The sequence below is a fragment of the Jaculus jaculus genome, chromosome 6 (genome assembly GCF_020740685.1).
Source record: "Jaculus jaculus isolate mJacJac1 chromosome 6, mJacJac1.mat.Y.cur, whole genome shotgun sequence".
Classification (NCBI taxonomy): domain Eukaryota; kingdom Metazoa; phylum Chordata; class Mammalia; order Rodentia; family Dipodidae; genus Jaculus; species Jaculus jaculus.
The window spans coordinates 27,684,171-27,699,123 of NC_059107.1; the positions used below are offsets into that span (position 1 = coordinate 27,684,171).

The 14,953-nt window shown below is 44.3% G+C and overlaps 1 protein-coding gene across 6 annotated transcripts in view; it reads right to left on the reverse strand.

Annotated features, from left to right (window-relative positions):
- Window positions 1-1,901: 1,901 nt before the first annotated feature.
- Window positions 1,902-14,953, reverse strand: part of Fbxw11 (F-box and WD repeat domain containing 11) — a 139,687-nt gene continuing 126,635 nt past the window's right edge. For all 6 annotated transcript variants that reach the window (XM_004665002.3, XM_004665001.3, XM_004665003.3 and 3 more), the window contains 4 exons: window positions 13,644-13,754; window positions 12,586-12,664; window positions 10,162-10,347; window positions 1,902-4,129 (listed from right to left, as the gene is read on the reverse strand). In XM_004665002.3, coding sequence (XP_004665059.1) covers window positions 10,186-10,347; window positions 12,586-12,664; window positions 13,644-13,754 — 352 coding nt within the window. In that variant the 3' untranslated portion in view covers window positions 1,902-4,129; window positions 10,162-10,185. The remainder of the gene's footprint in view (window positions 4,130-10,161; window positions 10,348-12,585; window positions 12,665-13,643; window positions 13,755-14,953) is intronic.

Genomic DNA, 14,953 nt, shown 5'->3' on the forward strand with positions numbered 1-14,953 from the left:
GGGCAGGGGTGCTAAAGCCTGGGCTACATGATAAGTTGTAGGCCAGCCTGAGCTAGAGTGAGACATTGCCTCAAAAAAATTAATTCAGAGGCCCACTGTCACATCTCTGGGCAGACGAACATCTTAAGGTGACTGTACACTGTCATTCCTTGTTGAATGACCCAGGTGTTAGACCCACAGTCATGTAAGGAGCCCAGAGCTCGCAGCTCTGCAAACACACTTCCTACCTCCATCTGAAGCTCATGGCAATCCCAGGTCTAAACCCTGTCCTGTTGTAAGGTGAACTTGGGCCCAGCCAAAACCAGCAGCGCATCTCAACACTCAGCAGGTAATGGGAGGCAGTGGAGGCTAGTTATTGACTCCTTGCTTCTCTGGGCTTTCACTATGCAAAACCACTGAGTGATCACTGTGTGTGTGCTCAGCACTTCGCCACAAGACATACTCATCTGTCCCTTTCCTCTAGACCCGCTTCAGTTCTCACACCTGGATAGATCCTATGCCTTTGACTCACCAACAGAAAACAAAACAAAAAGTTTAAAATCACTAGTTCACAGATGCAAGCTGGTGCCCGAGATTTAGTTTTAATGCAGTGGCCAGCTTCTGTAAGCTAGCTGTTCACGTGATCCAGATTAGCTTGTTCTTGAAAAGCTGGAGCTAGCAGCCCTGGGCCTGCACTCTTCCGAGAGCATCCAGAGCTAGGCATGTGGTCCCCTGACGGAGCCATACGACAGGCAAGCAAAAACCCACACAGTGGCTGCAGAGCAGCTAATTACAAGAATGGCTAGACAAATGGTCCAGCCTACCTTCTTATTCATTAGAAAACCAACCGGGCAAAATACCACTCCAGTCTCTGATCAGATAGTCAAGGTATGCTGCAAGACCCATCACGGTGACATCTATCTGTAGTTTGCACCTTTGGGAGAAGCAAGTTACATTATGACCACCCCCCACAATATGCTGGCAGTGCTTGGGTCCCATCCCCACTGTACAAGAAAGAGGTGGAGGGGCTGGAGAGATGGCTTAGTGGTTAAGGCACTTGCTGACAAAGCCAAAGGATGCAGGATCGATTCCCCAGGGCCCATGTAAAGCCAGATGCACAAGGTGGTGCATGCATCTGGAGTTTGTTTGCAGTGACTGGAGGCCTTGGTGCACACATTCTGCTGCTCAAAGAAATACATAAATATTGCAGAACATGGAACGACCCAAGGACAGGTGAAGCCAATAGCAGTGCAGCCTCACACCACGCTGGGGCCTGAGCAGAAGCGCGCACACTGAGTGTGCACAGCCCTGGTGAGTGGGGAGCGCGGGGGAGGAGGTAGGAGTTTTGTATTGTTTTTATGGTTTGCACATTACTTTTCTTAGTCATATTACATATTTTGAAAGCATTTTTACAAGGAAATGGGTGGGGACAATTATATCAAAATACTCTAGTTTCATCCAAAAAGTCCACGTTAGCAGTTTGGTTGACTTGACAGGAACATCCAGCTACTGCTCAGGACTTCGGAGGACCCTACAGACGGGGACTGTCTTGCTGCCATGGTGCACGACCGTCTCTTGTGCCTCTTCAGGGAGGAGGCAGCACTCACCAAGAGGCCACTTAGGAAGCAAGAGGTGGGGAGGAGCACTGAGTGAGGAGTCCTGAGTTAGGCTGAGCTTCACGGAAGGCCCAGGATGAGCGTTCTATCTTCTATGTCCTCATAGGCAAAACTCTGCCTTTAATGTCATTTTACAGAGAAGTTCTTTTGAAAAATCCACAAACTTTGATGGCACACCTCTGGGTTCCTGATAGCACAGAGCAGTTTGTCTGAAGAATTCAACAGCTTGTCAGAGTATTGCAACACTTTATTAAATAGAGTATTGGTTTGAATTAGTAACTGAAGTAACAACTGCATGAAGCCAGATTGGGTGAAATGCAGAGTACTCATACTTGATTTATTGACATGACAAAGGTCAAACTTTTGTTTTTACTCAGCACACTCCACAGTACGAAGCCGTCGTGAACAGTATCTGTACAACTGAACAGTTTCCTAGCTGTTCAGACACAGATTTATTTCAAACAAGTAATTGGCAAACATAATTAATTACAAGTTAGATAAGACTACCCCAGTGCTTTAAAACATTAATAGAGCATAAATTTACAGTCGCTCAATTATGGTTAGCAAAATAAAGTCCAGAGTATGGCTGGGAATTACTACCATAATCCCAGGAAGTTAGAGCTCCTTGGATGCCAAAGTCCCCTGCTATAATTGAGTAGGCACAATTCAAAGGTCGTGTGCATATTCCAAGGCCATGATCTCCCAAGGATCCAGAGGAACATCTAGATTAAACATGCAAAAGCAATAAAAAAAAAAAAAACTCGAGTTGTTCAGAAGACTCACCTCGACCCTCCCCCCTTCCCACTGGGCACTCCTAGCTGACGCTGTAAGATGAAGAGTCGCAGTCATGGCCACTATCAAGTTACAGTCCCAAGAATGGAGGCTTATGTTTTTTACACTTTGAGACTCAACCTCTCATAAACAGAATTAACTTAGTAACGAGTGAGAAGGATAGATCTAAAAAAGAAAAAAGAAAAACAAAAAGCAAAGCCAACCCAATAAACGACTCATCCACACATACATTGATCCCCACACCGTTCTCAAGGCCGAGCACAGAAAGCGCCCAGGGCCTCCCCTCTGTAAGAGCGTGCTTCCACGGGAAGAGGTTTCACTCACTGGGAGCCAAGCGGGGGGACGGGGTTGGTCCTTTCCAATGAGGCTGACAATCCTTGATCTTTGGAGACGAAACAATGGCGAAGGGAAAATCAAAACCTAATTTTTGAAGAGGGAAACTGATGCCGACCAGGTGCCAGTGTCCTGCCAGTGTGCCATCTCACACTCGCATCTGTAAGACCCTGCTGGTACCATGGTGGTGGGAGACAGCACAGCTGACAGATGGACCGGGGGGCCTGAAGCCAGGCTCCAGGCCCCCAACAGACCAGCAGCCCTCACCCAGGCGGGAGCCCCGTCAACAGGGCCCTCTCCCTCTCAGGGTGCTATCATCACACAGAAGGATGGCTTTGACAGCGAAGCCAAGCGAACACTACGGGAGGCCACGGCGAGCTCTGCGGAGGGGCGCTCATGGAGAAAACGGCTACACAGAACCTGTGGAGAAGCCATCTACTGCATATGCTGCACCAGAAAACACTGTCGTGTTCAACCTCAGAAGTTATGTTTAAAACAAGATTCCCATTAAAAAAAAAAAAAAATACCACACACACAATGACAGTGACAAAATAAAAACACCAGATGAATACTGCAGGAAGGGCTCTAGGTAATCCACAGCCATCTTGGTATTAGGCTCTCAAGCCCACCTGTGACTGAACGCAAGCACGCTTTTTATGAGCGCCTCAGCCATAGGCCCCCGGCTCTGGCCACCTTGAACATAAACTTATGTACATTATATCTACATGCGGACACAGTATTTTAAATTAGGAGGCAAGCACACGCATAAAGGTGTCACTCCACAAAGTGTCAGGGTGGGTTGGATGGGGGAAGTGGAGAACAGTTAAAAAAGAAAATAGCCATATTACCTGTGGAGAGATAATATAACTGACTTATAGTTCTTTAAATTAAAAGAAACTGATACAGAAAGGAAGTGTAATCCAAAAATATTACTAAAATAATCCAGAGAGATTTCCATTGTCCAACACATTCTTAGTACAGTCAGAGCTCACAATGGCGCGGATGGTCTACAGGAGAACGTTAACTTCTGAAAGGTAAAGTCTGGACACTCTGGGTGGGTGTTTGGCACCCAAACCTTCACTGAAGAATGCAAAGTGCAAAGCAAGAGACATCTGAGGCCAAGTCTTCTCTGGACAGTGGGGTTACTTCTGAAGACAGGTGTATGTTCCTTTTCTATGAACAGTGTGCATTTGAAGCATTAGTCTGATCTACTTGCAGTCAGGGAGCTAAGGTGTCCTTCTCCAAGTAGAGCAGGGAGCAGAGGTGGGAAGTATCGGTGCTTGAAGAGAGAGAGGCTGCTTTGCATCTGCCCAGCGTCTAGAACCGATTCCAGCCTCAGAACTCAGCTGTGAAGGAACTCCCTTAGGCATGTGGTAGCCATGTAGCCAGTAGTTCAAGACCAGGAAACCCTGAAGAAAAAAGAAAGGACATTAGTCTGGTGGGACAGGAGGCCACCTCCCCATGCAGGCACAGACCGCAGGCCTGTATACAGCTAATGGTTGCTTCTCAGAAACAGAAGCTGCAAGTCGTCTGGGGGACGCTGCACATAGGTACCACATTTACATAACCATCTTAACAACCCCCCAAAATAGAAAATAGCATACCAATTTCACAAATAAGACAACTAAGAGTTGGCAAAGTTCATTTAGTTCAAAGCATTAGCCATGAGAGGAGAGGGAAGCTGGCCCTACAACCTACCATGTGTCCTCTGCTACTATTCAAAAGTATACAGACCCCAAAATGTGTAAACTTATGACATTGAAGGCTTCAGAGTCTGTTCAGCAACCTCAGGAGAACCATTGACTATCACCATAAAACCAAAGCAAGGCAAAGTGAGCTCTCCCTTCCAAATAATGAGAAGTTATTTGTGGGCAAACAACTGAACGTGCCATTTCTGCTAACCATGGCCTCGCCATAGAAACACATTTTCATCACAATCTCTACATTCATCCATTTATGTAACTTTGTACACACACACACACTTTTCAGGAGACAATGCCTATCATATGATGAAGAAAAAATACTTTAGGGCTAGAGATAAGGCTTAGCAGCTAAGGAACTTTCCTGAAAAGCTAAAGGACTCTCAGGACCCATGTAAGCCAGATGCACATGGTGGTGCATGTGTCTGGAGTTTGTTTGCAGAGGCCAAAAGCCCTGACATACCCATTTTTTCTCTATCTACCTTTCTCTCTCTATTAAATTACATTAAAACAATACTTTAAAAACACCCAGTTATGCTGGGCATGGTGGTGCATGCCTTTAATCCTAGCACTTGGGAAGCAGAGGTAGGAGGATCGCTGTGAGTTCAAGGCCATCCTGAGACTAGTGAATTCCAGATCAGCCTGGGCTAGAGTGAGACCCTACCTCGGGGGGGGGGGGGACCCAGTTATATAAATCCTAATTGTGAAAGCCTGACATGAATGAGACACTGTTAATGTCATCATTTATACAACTTCAAATCATACATGTCAGAGTGAACAGTGCTGAACCATAAAACAGTTTAGCTTCTGTTTTTTGGCTATCTACTTGACTAATTTCCTAGTGGTCATCTTGTATTGTCATGTAACTGGAAGAGATAATAAACTTTGCATTGCTGTATTTGCATTGCTATATATTCCTAGCATGCCCGTTCTCTCTCCCTCTCTCTCTCTCTCTGTTAAATAAATAAATAAATAAGTCTCTTTTGTGTGTGTGTGTGTGTGTGTGTTTAATTGATTTTATTTGAGAAAGAGAGAGAAGAGACTGATAAGGAGACAGAGCACAGGCATGCTAGGACCTCCTGCCACTGCAAACAAACTCCAGACACATGTGCCTCTTTGTGCATCTGGCTTTACGTGGGTGCTGGGGAATCAAAACATGGGGGTCCTTAGACTTTGCAGGCAAGTACCTTACCCACTGGGCCAGCTCTCCAGCCCCATATTCTACAGTCTTTTTTTTTTTTCTTTTAAAGGTAGGGTCTCACTAGCTCAGGCTAGCCTAGAATGCACTATGTATTCTCAGGGTGACCTTGAACTTACAGCAATCCTTCTACCTCTGCCTCTCAAGTGCTGGGATTAAAGGCATGTGCCACCATACCTAGCTTCCCACATTTTATCTTATTATATTATCAAATCTTCTCTTTGAGGGCAGGTCATAACCCAAGTAAGCACAGAGAGACATATTCAGCTTTGAAACTCTCATGAGCAAAGCTAAGCATAGAACCAATTTCAATAAACATGTGCATACCCTTACATTCCTTACTACAACATGCTAGAAGGTGACATGTAAGCAATGCACCACGTTCGTGGGTTGGAAGACTCGACCTTTATTAAGATAGAAATTCCCCTCACCATCATCTTTGAATTCAATACAGTACAAAAACCATGATCGCAGCCACATGACAGCTTAACTTAAAAATGAGGGCTGGAGAGATGGCTTTGCGGTTAAGGCACATGCCTGTGAAAGTTAAGGAGCCATGTTCGATTCTCCAGGTCCCATGCAAGCCAGATGCACATGGTGGCACATGAACTGAGTTCGTTTGTAGTGGCTAGAGGCAGTGGCATGCCCATTCTCCCCCCACCCCCGTCTCAAATAAGTAAATGAAAATAAAAATTTTTTAAAAAGTATTTTTAAAGAATGAATTAAAAATCCAAAGAATCTAGACTACTCAAAACAAATTTTGTTAAATAAAAAAGCTGAAGCTCAACACTGCATTATCTCTATCACACCTTCCAAAGCTCAGGGTCTATTGTGGAAGAGGTGGCAGAAAGAATGTAAGAGCCAAAGGAAGGGTAGGACTCCTTACAACGTGCTCCCCCCAGACACAAAATGGCCTGGATATCCATGACCTCACAGTGCCTGACACTACCTACACAAGACCATCCATAATAGGAGGAAAAGGTGATGACATCAAAATAAAAGAGAGATTGAATGGGGGAGATAATATAACAGGGAGTGGAGTTTCAAAGGGGAAGGTGGGGGGGCATTACCATGATTGTTTACAATCATGGAAGTTGTTAATTTTAAAAAGTCTAAAAAACAAACAAAAAAACCAGGGCTGGAGAGTTTTCTCAGGGGCTAAAAGTGCTTGCTTACAAAGCCTGATGGCCCAAGTTTGATTCCCCAGTGCCCACGTAAAGCCAGATACACAAAGTGGCACATGCATCTGGAGATTGTTTGCAGTGGCAGGAGGCCCTGGCTTGCCTCTCTTTCTCTCTCTTTGTGTCTACCTATTTCTTTCTCAAATAAATATTTTTTTTAAAGTTAAAAAAAATTATTTTAAAAAGCTGGAAGAGGGCAGGAGGGATAGATTAGTGGTAAAGGCATTTGCCTGTGAAGCCTAAGGACCTTCCCGAGAACCCATGTTAGCCAGACGCATAACGGGGTGTACGTGTCTGGAGGCCCTGGCGTGCCCATTCTGTCTGTCTTCCCCCTCACTCTTTATCTGTCAACTAAATAAATAAATAAAAAGCTGGAAGATTATAAAGACAGCATGAAGCTGGCAGAGGGCAAGTCATAAAGGAGGCCTAGAAGAAGCTGACGTACAAATGGCTGGTTGACTTGCTGGACAAAGGTGCTTGCGCAAGGCAGCAGTCTTCTACCAAAATAGTGCTAGAACTAAAGAACTAGTAACGACCAGTTTCTCCTGTGCCCATAGCTCACATCTATCATGCTGGCTCTGGGAATTTCACAAGAAGGCTCCTCAGTCACACTTCCAGTCATGACTCCGGAGTGACTGCTGCGGCGCTGGCGCACGCCACACAACCTGGGAGCAAAGAGCAGGGCCGTGTGCACCAGCGCTGGACGTGGAACACAAAAGGGCCTACCACTTCTCAGCTTTTCGGCTCCGATCAAGTACTCATGTGAACGGACACAGGAGATCCTTTTGGGTGACAGAAATGTCAACAGTTGTAAGATACAAACATTTCTAACAATCCATCACAGGACACAAATAGGAGTATAATCTATTTTGCAAACCTTGATAACACTGACGAAAATTTTAAAAAGCAGCTGATGGGCTGACAGATGGCTCAGTAGTTAAGGTACTTGCCTGTGAAACCCAAAAACCCAGTTTCCATTCCCTAGCACCCAAATAAACCAGATGCACAAGGTGGCACATGCATCTGGAGTTTGTTTGCAATGGCTAGGGGCCCTGGTGCAGCCATTCTCTATCTAGCTCCCCTCAAATAAATAAGTAAATAAATATTTATAGACAAAATAAGATTAAAAGGTAAAAAACAACCGGGCGTGGTGGCGCACGCCTTTAATCCCAGCACTCAGGAGGCAGAGGTAGGAGGATCGCCATGAGTTCGAGGCCACCCTGAGACTACATAGTGAATTCCAGGTCAGCCTGAGCCAGAGTGAGACCCTACCTCGAAAAACCAAAAAAAAAAAAAGGAGACCCAGCATCCTGCTGGTGTTGGTGGAGCTCCTCAAAAAAAAAAAAAAAAAAAAAAAAAAAAAAAAAAAAAAAAAAGGTAAAACACAGGTGAAGGAGCAGGGTGGATAGATACCTGTCCTTATAAGAATATAATAGTCTTTATCTATGCTAGTCTAATTAATTTACTTCATTTATTTTTTTTTTAACCAAGGCAGCTCCAAACACACCCTGTTGTTTCCAAGCATTACTGACTCATGGGCAGAAGCTTAGGAGGCCTGGCAGGAGGAGCACATCTATGCTAGCCACAGGTGCCACCTGCCCAGTGCACGTTCGTGAAGACGCACACTCGCAGGCATGGGGGACTGCGATACATGAGCTCCACAGCCTTGTGAAGGAAACTGTCAAACAAATCATTCAATCACAAGAATAAAGGCCCAGAGGGAAGGTTACCCTAGTAACAAACATGTGACAGAGAGGCGCTGAAAGTCTTGTCACTAGATCTAGGCAGATGAGGCTGATCCTAAAGGGAAGGCAGACAGAGAGAGGAGAGAAGGGGAAGAGAGCAGAGAGGAGAAGAGGAGAAAGGAGAGAAGGGAAAGAGAGGGGAGAGGAGGGGAGAAGAGAGAAGAGGAAGGAGGAGAGAAGAAGAGGGGAGAGAAGGAGGGGAGAGGAGAAAAAGAGAAGAAGAGAGGAGGACCAGCCAAGCAAGAGGACAGCAGAGCCAGAGCAGGCCCACAGTGAGCAGACTCAACAGGCACAGGGAAGGTTGGAGGCACAATCACCCCAAAGACCCTTGTCTTCCTCCTCCAGAAAGCACTGTCATGTTCACTGGGAGGCCGCATGCAAGCAGTCTGAAATCTGCGCTCAGCAGTGTTCTGAGAAAAAGCTCCAAGGGTGGCACTGACTGTGTGTAAGGCCAGGAACAGCCAACGTGGCGTGCCTTACCGCCTCTCACAGCTACAGTGGGTGTCACCAGCCCCCCGCGCCTCTCTGGAGCTTATGTGCAGTGCCAAGAAGCCCTGGTGTGCTCATTCTTTGTCTCTCCTTGCAAATATATACAAATACTCAAAAAGAAAAAAAAAATTATACCTATAAAAAGCCACTAAGAACTAATTAATGCTTTTTTAAAATATATTTTATTTATTTGAGAGGGGGGGGAATAGATGTGCCAGCATCTAACCACTGCAAATGAACTCCAGATGCATATGCCCCCTTGTGCATCTGGCTTACATGGGTCCTAGAGAGTCGAACAGAGATCCTTTGGCTTTGCAGGCAAATGCCTTAACAGCTAAGCCATCTCTCCAGCCCTAATTAATACTTTTAATTAAATGAGAAATTCATTGCCAACAAATCTTTCTATATCATATTCATAATTGGAAGAATGGGCAAGTGTATTTATTGAGTCTAACAAGTTTCACTGACCCCTACAAACTTCCTAAGTGGAAAAACTGTTTCTGGGAGACCTCAGGGTCTAGGACATGGACAAGTATTCTCATCTTCCACACTGTGAACAACCAGGGGAACCAAAATGTTCTGTCACCAATGGTTATAATGACTCCAGGTCTTCCTGTAACCAGAGCCAAGGACTTGCTTCTGTGGGGACCATGTGTCTAGATAATGAACAGTGGCTTTCAGGGCAGTCCTCAGAACATCCCACTTTGATTCATCCTCATGAGAACAGCGGTGAAGGTGGACTGTGGTGCTGGGAAGAGAAGGGGTTTTGACCATCGGGTTGATGGTGTGTGTATGGGTATGAGAGAACGACAGAAATGAAGGACAGCAGAGAATAGGGAGATTCTTGTACTCCAAAATAATATGGGAAGGACTTATCCTGGTGCTAAACTGCTATGACCAGGGAACTCATCTGGGCTAATAGTTTTTCACAACAGCATCCACGTTCATCATCTGTCCACATGGAAGCCCAGAGTGTGCAGGAGCCTAGCTTTAGATCTTGTTTGGCTGGGGCTGTAAAGACTTAAGCTCATGCTGGTCCTGTGCACAAGCTGGCACATCTAGCAGAGGCTGTACTCCACAGCACGCACAGAATCCAAAGCACACAACTCCCACTGGATGCCCACTCACCAGAATGGGTGAAAGTGCACGCTGTTATCTGGAGATGTACGTGTATGTTCTGGAGGGGGAACGCGTCTCGTTCTGGGCACTGGGAGGCACATTTAAGAAATCCCAAATCAAAATAGTGTCATCGTGAGAGCTGCTGATGATCTGAAATTCATCAAATTGTAGCCGAAACACACGTCCAGAATGTTCCTATAAAGGGGAACAACATAATTAACAAAATAAGAACCTCTCAAATCTCATCAGAGGGACTTAGATCCCTGGGAATGCATCTAGGCTTCCTAATCATTTTTCAGGGCCACTGAGCTTTGTCTAGTCCCTGAGAACCAATGCTTTCGTTATCTTTGTGCATTTTTGTTTTGTTTTCTGTTTTTCGAGGCAGGGTCCTCACTCTATCCCAGGATGACCTAAAACTCACTCTGTAATCCCAGGGTGACTTCAAACTCACAATGACTCTCCTACCTCTACCTCTAGAATGCTGGGATTAAAGGTGTGCTACCACACTAGGCTTTATTTGATACACATACACACGCACACACACACTATTTATTTATTTATTTGAGAGAGACACAGAGACAGACATGCATGTGCCATCTTGTGCATCTGGCTTATGTGGGTCCTAGGGAATCAAACCTGGGTCCTTTGGCTTTTCATACAAGCATCTCTAGGCCATCTCTCTAGCCCCTTATTTTCTTAAACTAAACTTCATATCCTGGCCCAGAAATAAGTCAAAGGATAAAAATTATGTGATCACCTCACAAAGACTCTCAAATAAGATATTCAATCCTGAGAAGTGTAACAGAATCAACCAGAGTATAAGAAATAAACCGGGGGGTGGGGAGGGAGGGAATTACCATGGGATTTTTTTTTTTATAATCATGGAAAATGCTAATAAAAATTTTAAAAAATTTTGAAAAAAAGAAATAAACCAATGATCATCTTATTCAAATAAGAATATATATATATATATATAAAGTATTTTTTCTCCTACAACTTTAAGAAAACAAGAAAGTCTGCCACGAACTGGGTGTGGTGCTGGGGAGGCTGAGGTAGGAGGATCATCATGAGTTTGAAGCCACCCTGAGACTACATAGTGAATCCCAGGTAGGTCAGCCTGAGCTAGAGTGAGAACCTACCTCGAAAAACAAACCAAACAAAAACACAACAAAAAAGTCTGTTCCCTCCACTGACAATGATGAGTTTGGGGACACTATGGTGAGTGAAATAAGCCAGGCACATTTGTAATCTAGAAAGGCTACCTCATAGAAATGAAGCAGGAAGAAGCTAAGCACAGGCAAGATGGGGAGAAATGGATGAAGGGCTGACAATGGAAAAGGGCGTGTTGATTAAAAGGTACAGCATCCTAGTGACACTGCAAACAGTGCAGTGAGCACAGAAAGCAGTTACATGCTATGAAGTTTAAAGTGCTGACACAATAGTTTAGATTTGGGGGGCAGGGGCATCTCATGTAGCCCAGGCTGGCCCTGAAGTTGCTATTAAATAGCTCATGAGACCTTGAATTCTTTTTCTTTTGTTTGTTTTGGTTGTGTTTTCTTCAAGGTAAGGTCTCATTCTAGCTCAGGCTGACTGGAATTTCAGGGTGGCCTTGAACTCATGGCGATCCTCCTACCTCTGCCTCTGGAGTGCTGGGATTAAAAGCGTGCGCCATCACGCCCAGTGAGACTTTGAATTTCATCCTCCTGTCACTGCCTCTTGAGTGCTGAATTATAGACAAGCACTACCACACCTTGTTTAAAGAATAGACTTTCAGAGCCAGGCATGGTGGCATACACCTTTAATCCCAGCTCTTGGGAGGCAGAGGTAGGAGGACTGCCATGAGTTCAAGGCCACCCTGAGATGACAGAGTGAATTCCAGGTCAGCCTGAGCAGGTGAGACCCTACCTTGAAAAACAAAAGAGAGAGAGAGAGAGAGAGAGAAAGAGAGATTTTCAATATTTCCATCACAAATAAATGAAAACTTGGTGATAGATATATTAATTAGCTTATAATATATAGATAGATCAGAAAGTCACATTGCATTGTATAACTATACATAGCTACCAATTAAAAACAAATTATTCCAATATGCCAAAGCAATAATCTATGCAGTATGTGTGTGGGGGGGTGTCTATCTTAATAGTATGCACATATGCCACACTGTAGCCAAGTAAAGGATCTCTCAAAGCTGCAGAAAGAAACACTGCTGCATGCCCCACGACACCAGTTCACCTACAGAGGAGGAAGCTGGTGTTCATAACCAAGAGCTGGCAGTGGCGTCTCTGACTTTAGCTAACCCACACTGACTGTGCATCTCTCAGAAGGCAGCTGAGAGACACACAGCTGCCACGGAGTCCACCCAGGCAGGGCTACTAGGTGCTGACAGCGTCTTCCCACACAGGGAGCTACTTTCCACCTGAGCAGGTCACATACCACCAAGGTGCGCAAACAGAGCGTGCTCGCTGGGGCTCGGGGGTCAAGAGCAGCTTGCAAGTCCCAAACTTTAATTTTCCTGCAGTGGAAAAGGAGACTGGGATTAGTGCAGGAGTTAACATTTGCTATATGGTCACATATTCCCATGACAAGCAGAAGCACATCTGAAATACCTATTACAAAATCCATGGGCCAGAATGCTTGTGATTAGGTTTTTGAGTCAGTTACATTTGATTTTGCAAAAAGGACCCAAACCTTTTCAGAATTAATGAAATTTTGAAGGAATATTATTGAAAGGAAGATAAATAAGCCAATAGCTTTGGGTTACCTAGATTCAGTTCCTAATTTTTTGTTGTTGTTTTGTAACTGGGTCTCATGTTGCCCAGGCTAGCCTTGCACTCCTGCCTCTACATCCTGGGATTACAGGTTTGCATCCTCAATTCCTAACTTGATAGCTGATGTCACCAAATTCATTACTCAAGGAACTGAATAGGTGCTGATGGTAGAAGCTAGGGTGCTGTGTGAAATTCTAAGATGCCTTTTTCCAAATGAAACAAATGGTGAGTTAGTGATCTGTGCAAAGATGGCCCACTGTAAAGTAAATAAGGTAATCTTCAAAGGCTTATAGTTACCATTTGCTCCTTTAAGAATTCATGAAGTGCTTGGTGTTTGAAGGATTTGTTGAATCAACCAGAAGCAGAAAAGAACTTTATTACTGAGCTATGGGAGATGGGATGAGTTTGATTAAGCAAAGAACTGTATTCCCTATGGCCTAAGCTACTCTTAACATTTACAATGATGTTTAGAACAAGAGCTCTGGAAATACAGTGGCTCTGCTATGGCATAAACTGAGGCAGGATCTACTACACCATGGGTTCTGTTACAGTGTGTGCCAAGGCAAGCTTTGCTGCGTCTTTCTGGGCCTGAATGTCTTCACTTCATCTACTGGTTATTTTAACAATTATCTCTGCCATCTGCCTTTCCAGCACAGACAGGCCTGTGTTACATGTAATATTTTGACACGGTTCAATGGAGCATGTGAAAACTGCAATACCTACCCATCATAGGCACCACTGACAATCCTCTTGTTATCGAATCGGATACATCGGACCAATTCCTCATGTCCCTCCAGGACTCGTAAACAGGCACCACATTCGATGTCCCATAGCCTTGAATGACAGAGATTTACAAAACAAATGATGATCCCCTACCCTCAAGTTCATTCTATCTGCCCCACACGAAAGGGTCACTTCACTTTTCTTGAGTTTACTTCTCTCGTTCCTGGCCCATACTACGTATAAACAGGTATGTTAAGTACATTTGCAGTTTTAGCACTTATGTAGCAGGAAGCCTCGCTTTCTCTTGTATTTCCTCTAATACAATTCATAACATTTTAAAAATCCTATGCCTTTTCTACTTAAATTTAATTGACCAACAAGAAATCTCATTTAGTTTAATCCCCAAGAATTCTCTGAATGTTTCAGCCTATGATTTCAATGTGACCAAATGGCCTCAAAAGAGCTTCTTGGAGGAGACAGAGTCTTAAGGCAGTAAAGGAGAAAAGGCATGTCCAGAGAGGGAGAGCACACACACAGCCAGGAAGATCTAGCCCAGGGTCTCTGAGGCCTGCCCCAGGTTAGAAATGGTGGACCAGCATGGGGGTCTCCCAATCCCAATGAAGCTTAGGGACATCCTGGATGTACTGGGTACTAGGATTGTCTGGTTTGTAATGTCTGGGGTGGGGGTGTGTGGCTTATTTATTTAGATATGTACCATGTCTTAGAACTATGAACCTCTCTGATTATAACAGGCCTTTTTCTTTGCATGTGATCCATACACTGCGAGCTCACATGGATTCTAATGCTGGAATTGGACATTTTTTCTTTTTTCTGCTGTGATTGACTTGCATATATTATTTGCAAAAAGAAATGACAGAAAAAGAACATGTACAAAACAGGGTGAGCAAACATGCTTGCATGACTTTTTCTTAGTATCTTCACTGCTTATTATCTATGCTATGACCATTTTATTTCAGCTGCCCTCAGCAAATCTGCTTGAAAGCCTGTGAGTGCTCTAATCCATTGTGAGCAGTGTCACTCAGCATTGACACTGGGACCTGAGTGGTCCCTTCATAAACTGCAGAGAAAGAAGCACTGGTTTATAATAATACCTCAGAGGTGGCAGTATGTAAGTTGCAGTCCTTCACATTGATCACACATTAAGCAACGTATGAATTTAAGCTCTAAATTAGCTTGTTTGAAAACAAGATGATAGAAAGCCCACAATGTGATGCTACACTGTAGACCCCAAAAATGTATGATTATGTCAAAAACAAGGAGTTGAGTATGGTGGCTTATGTCTTTAATGC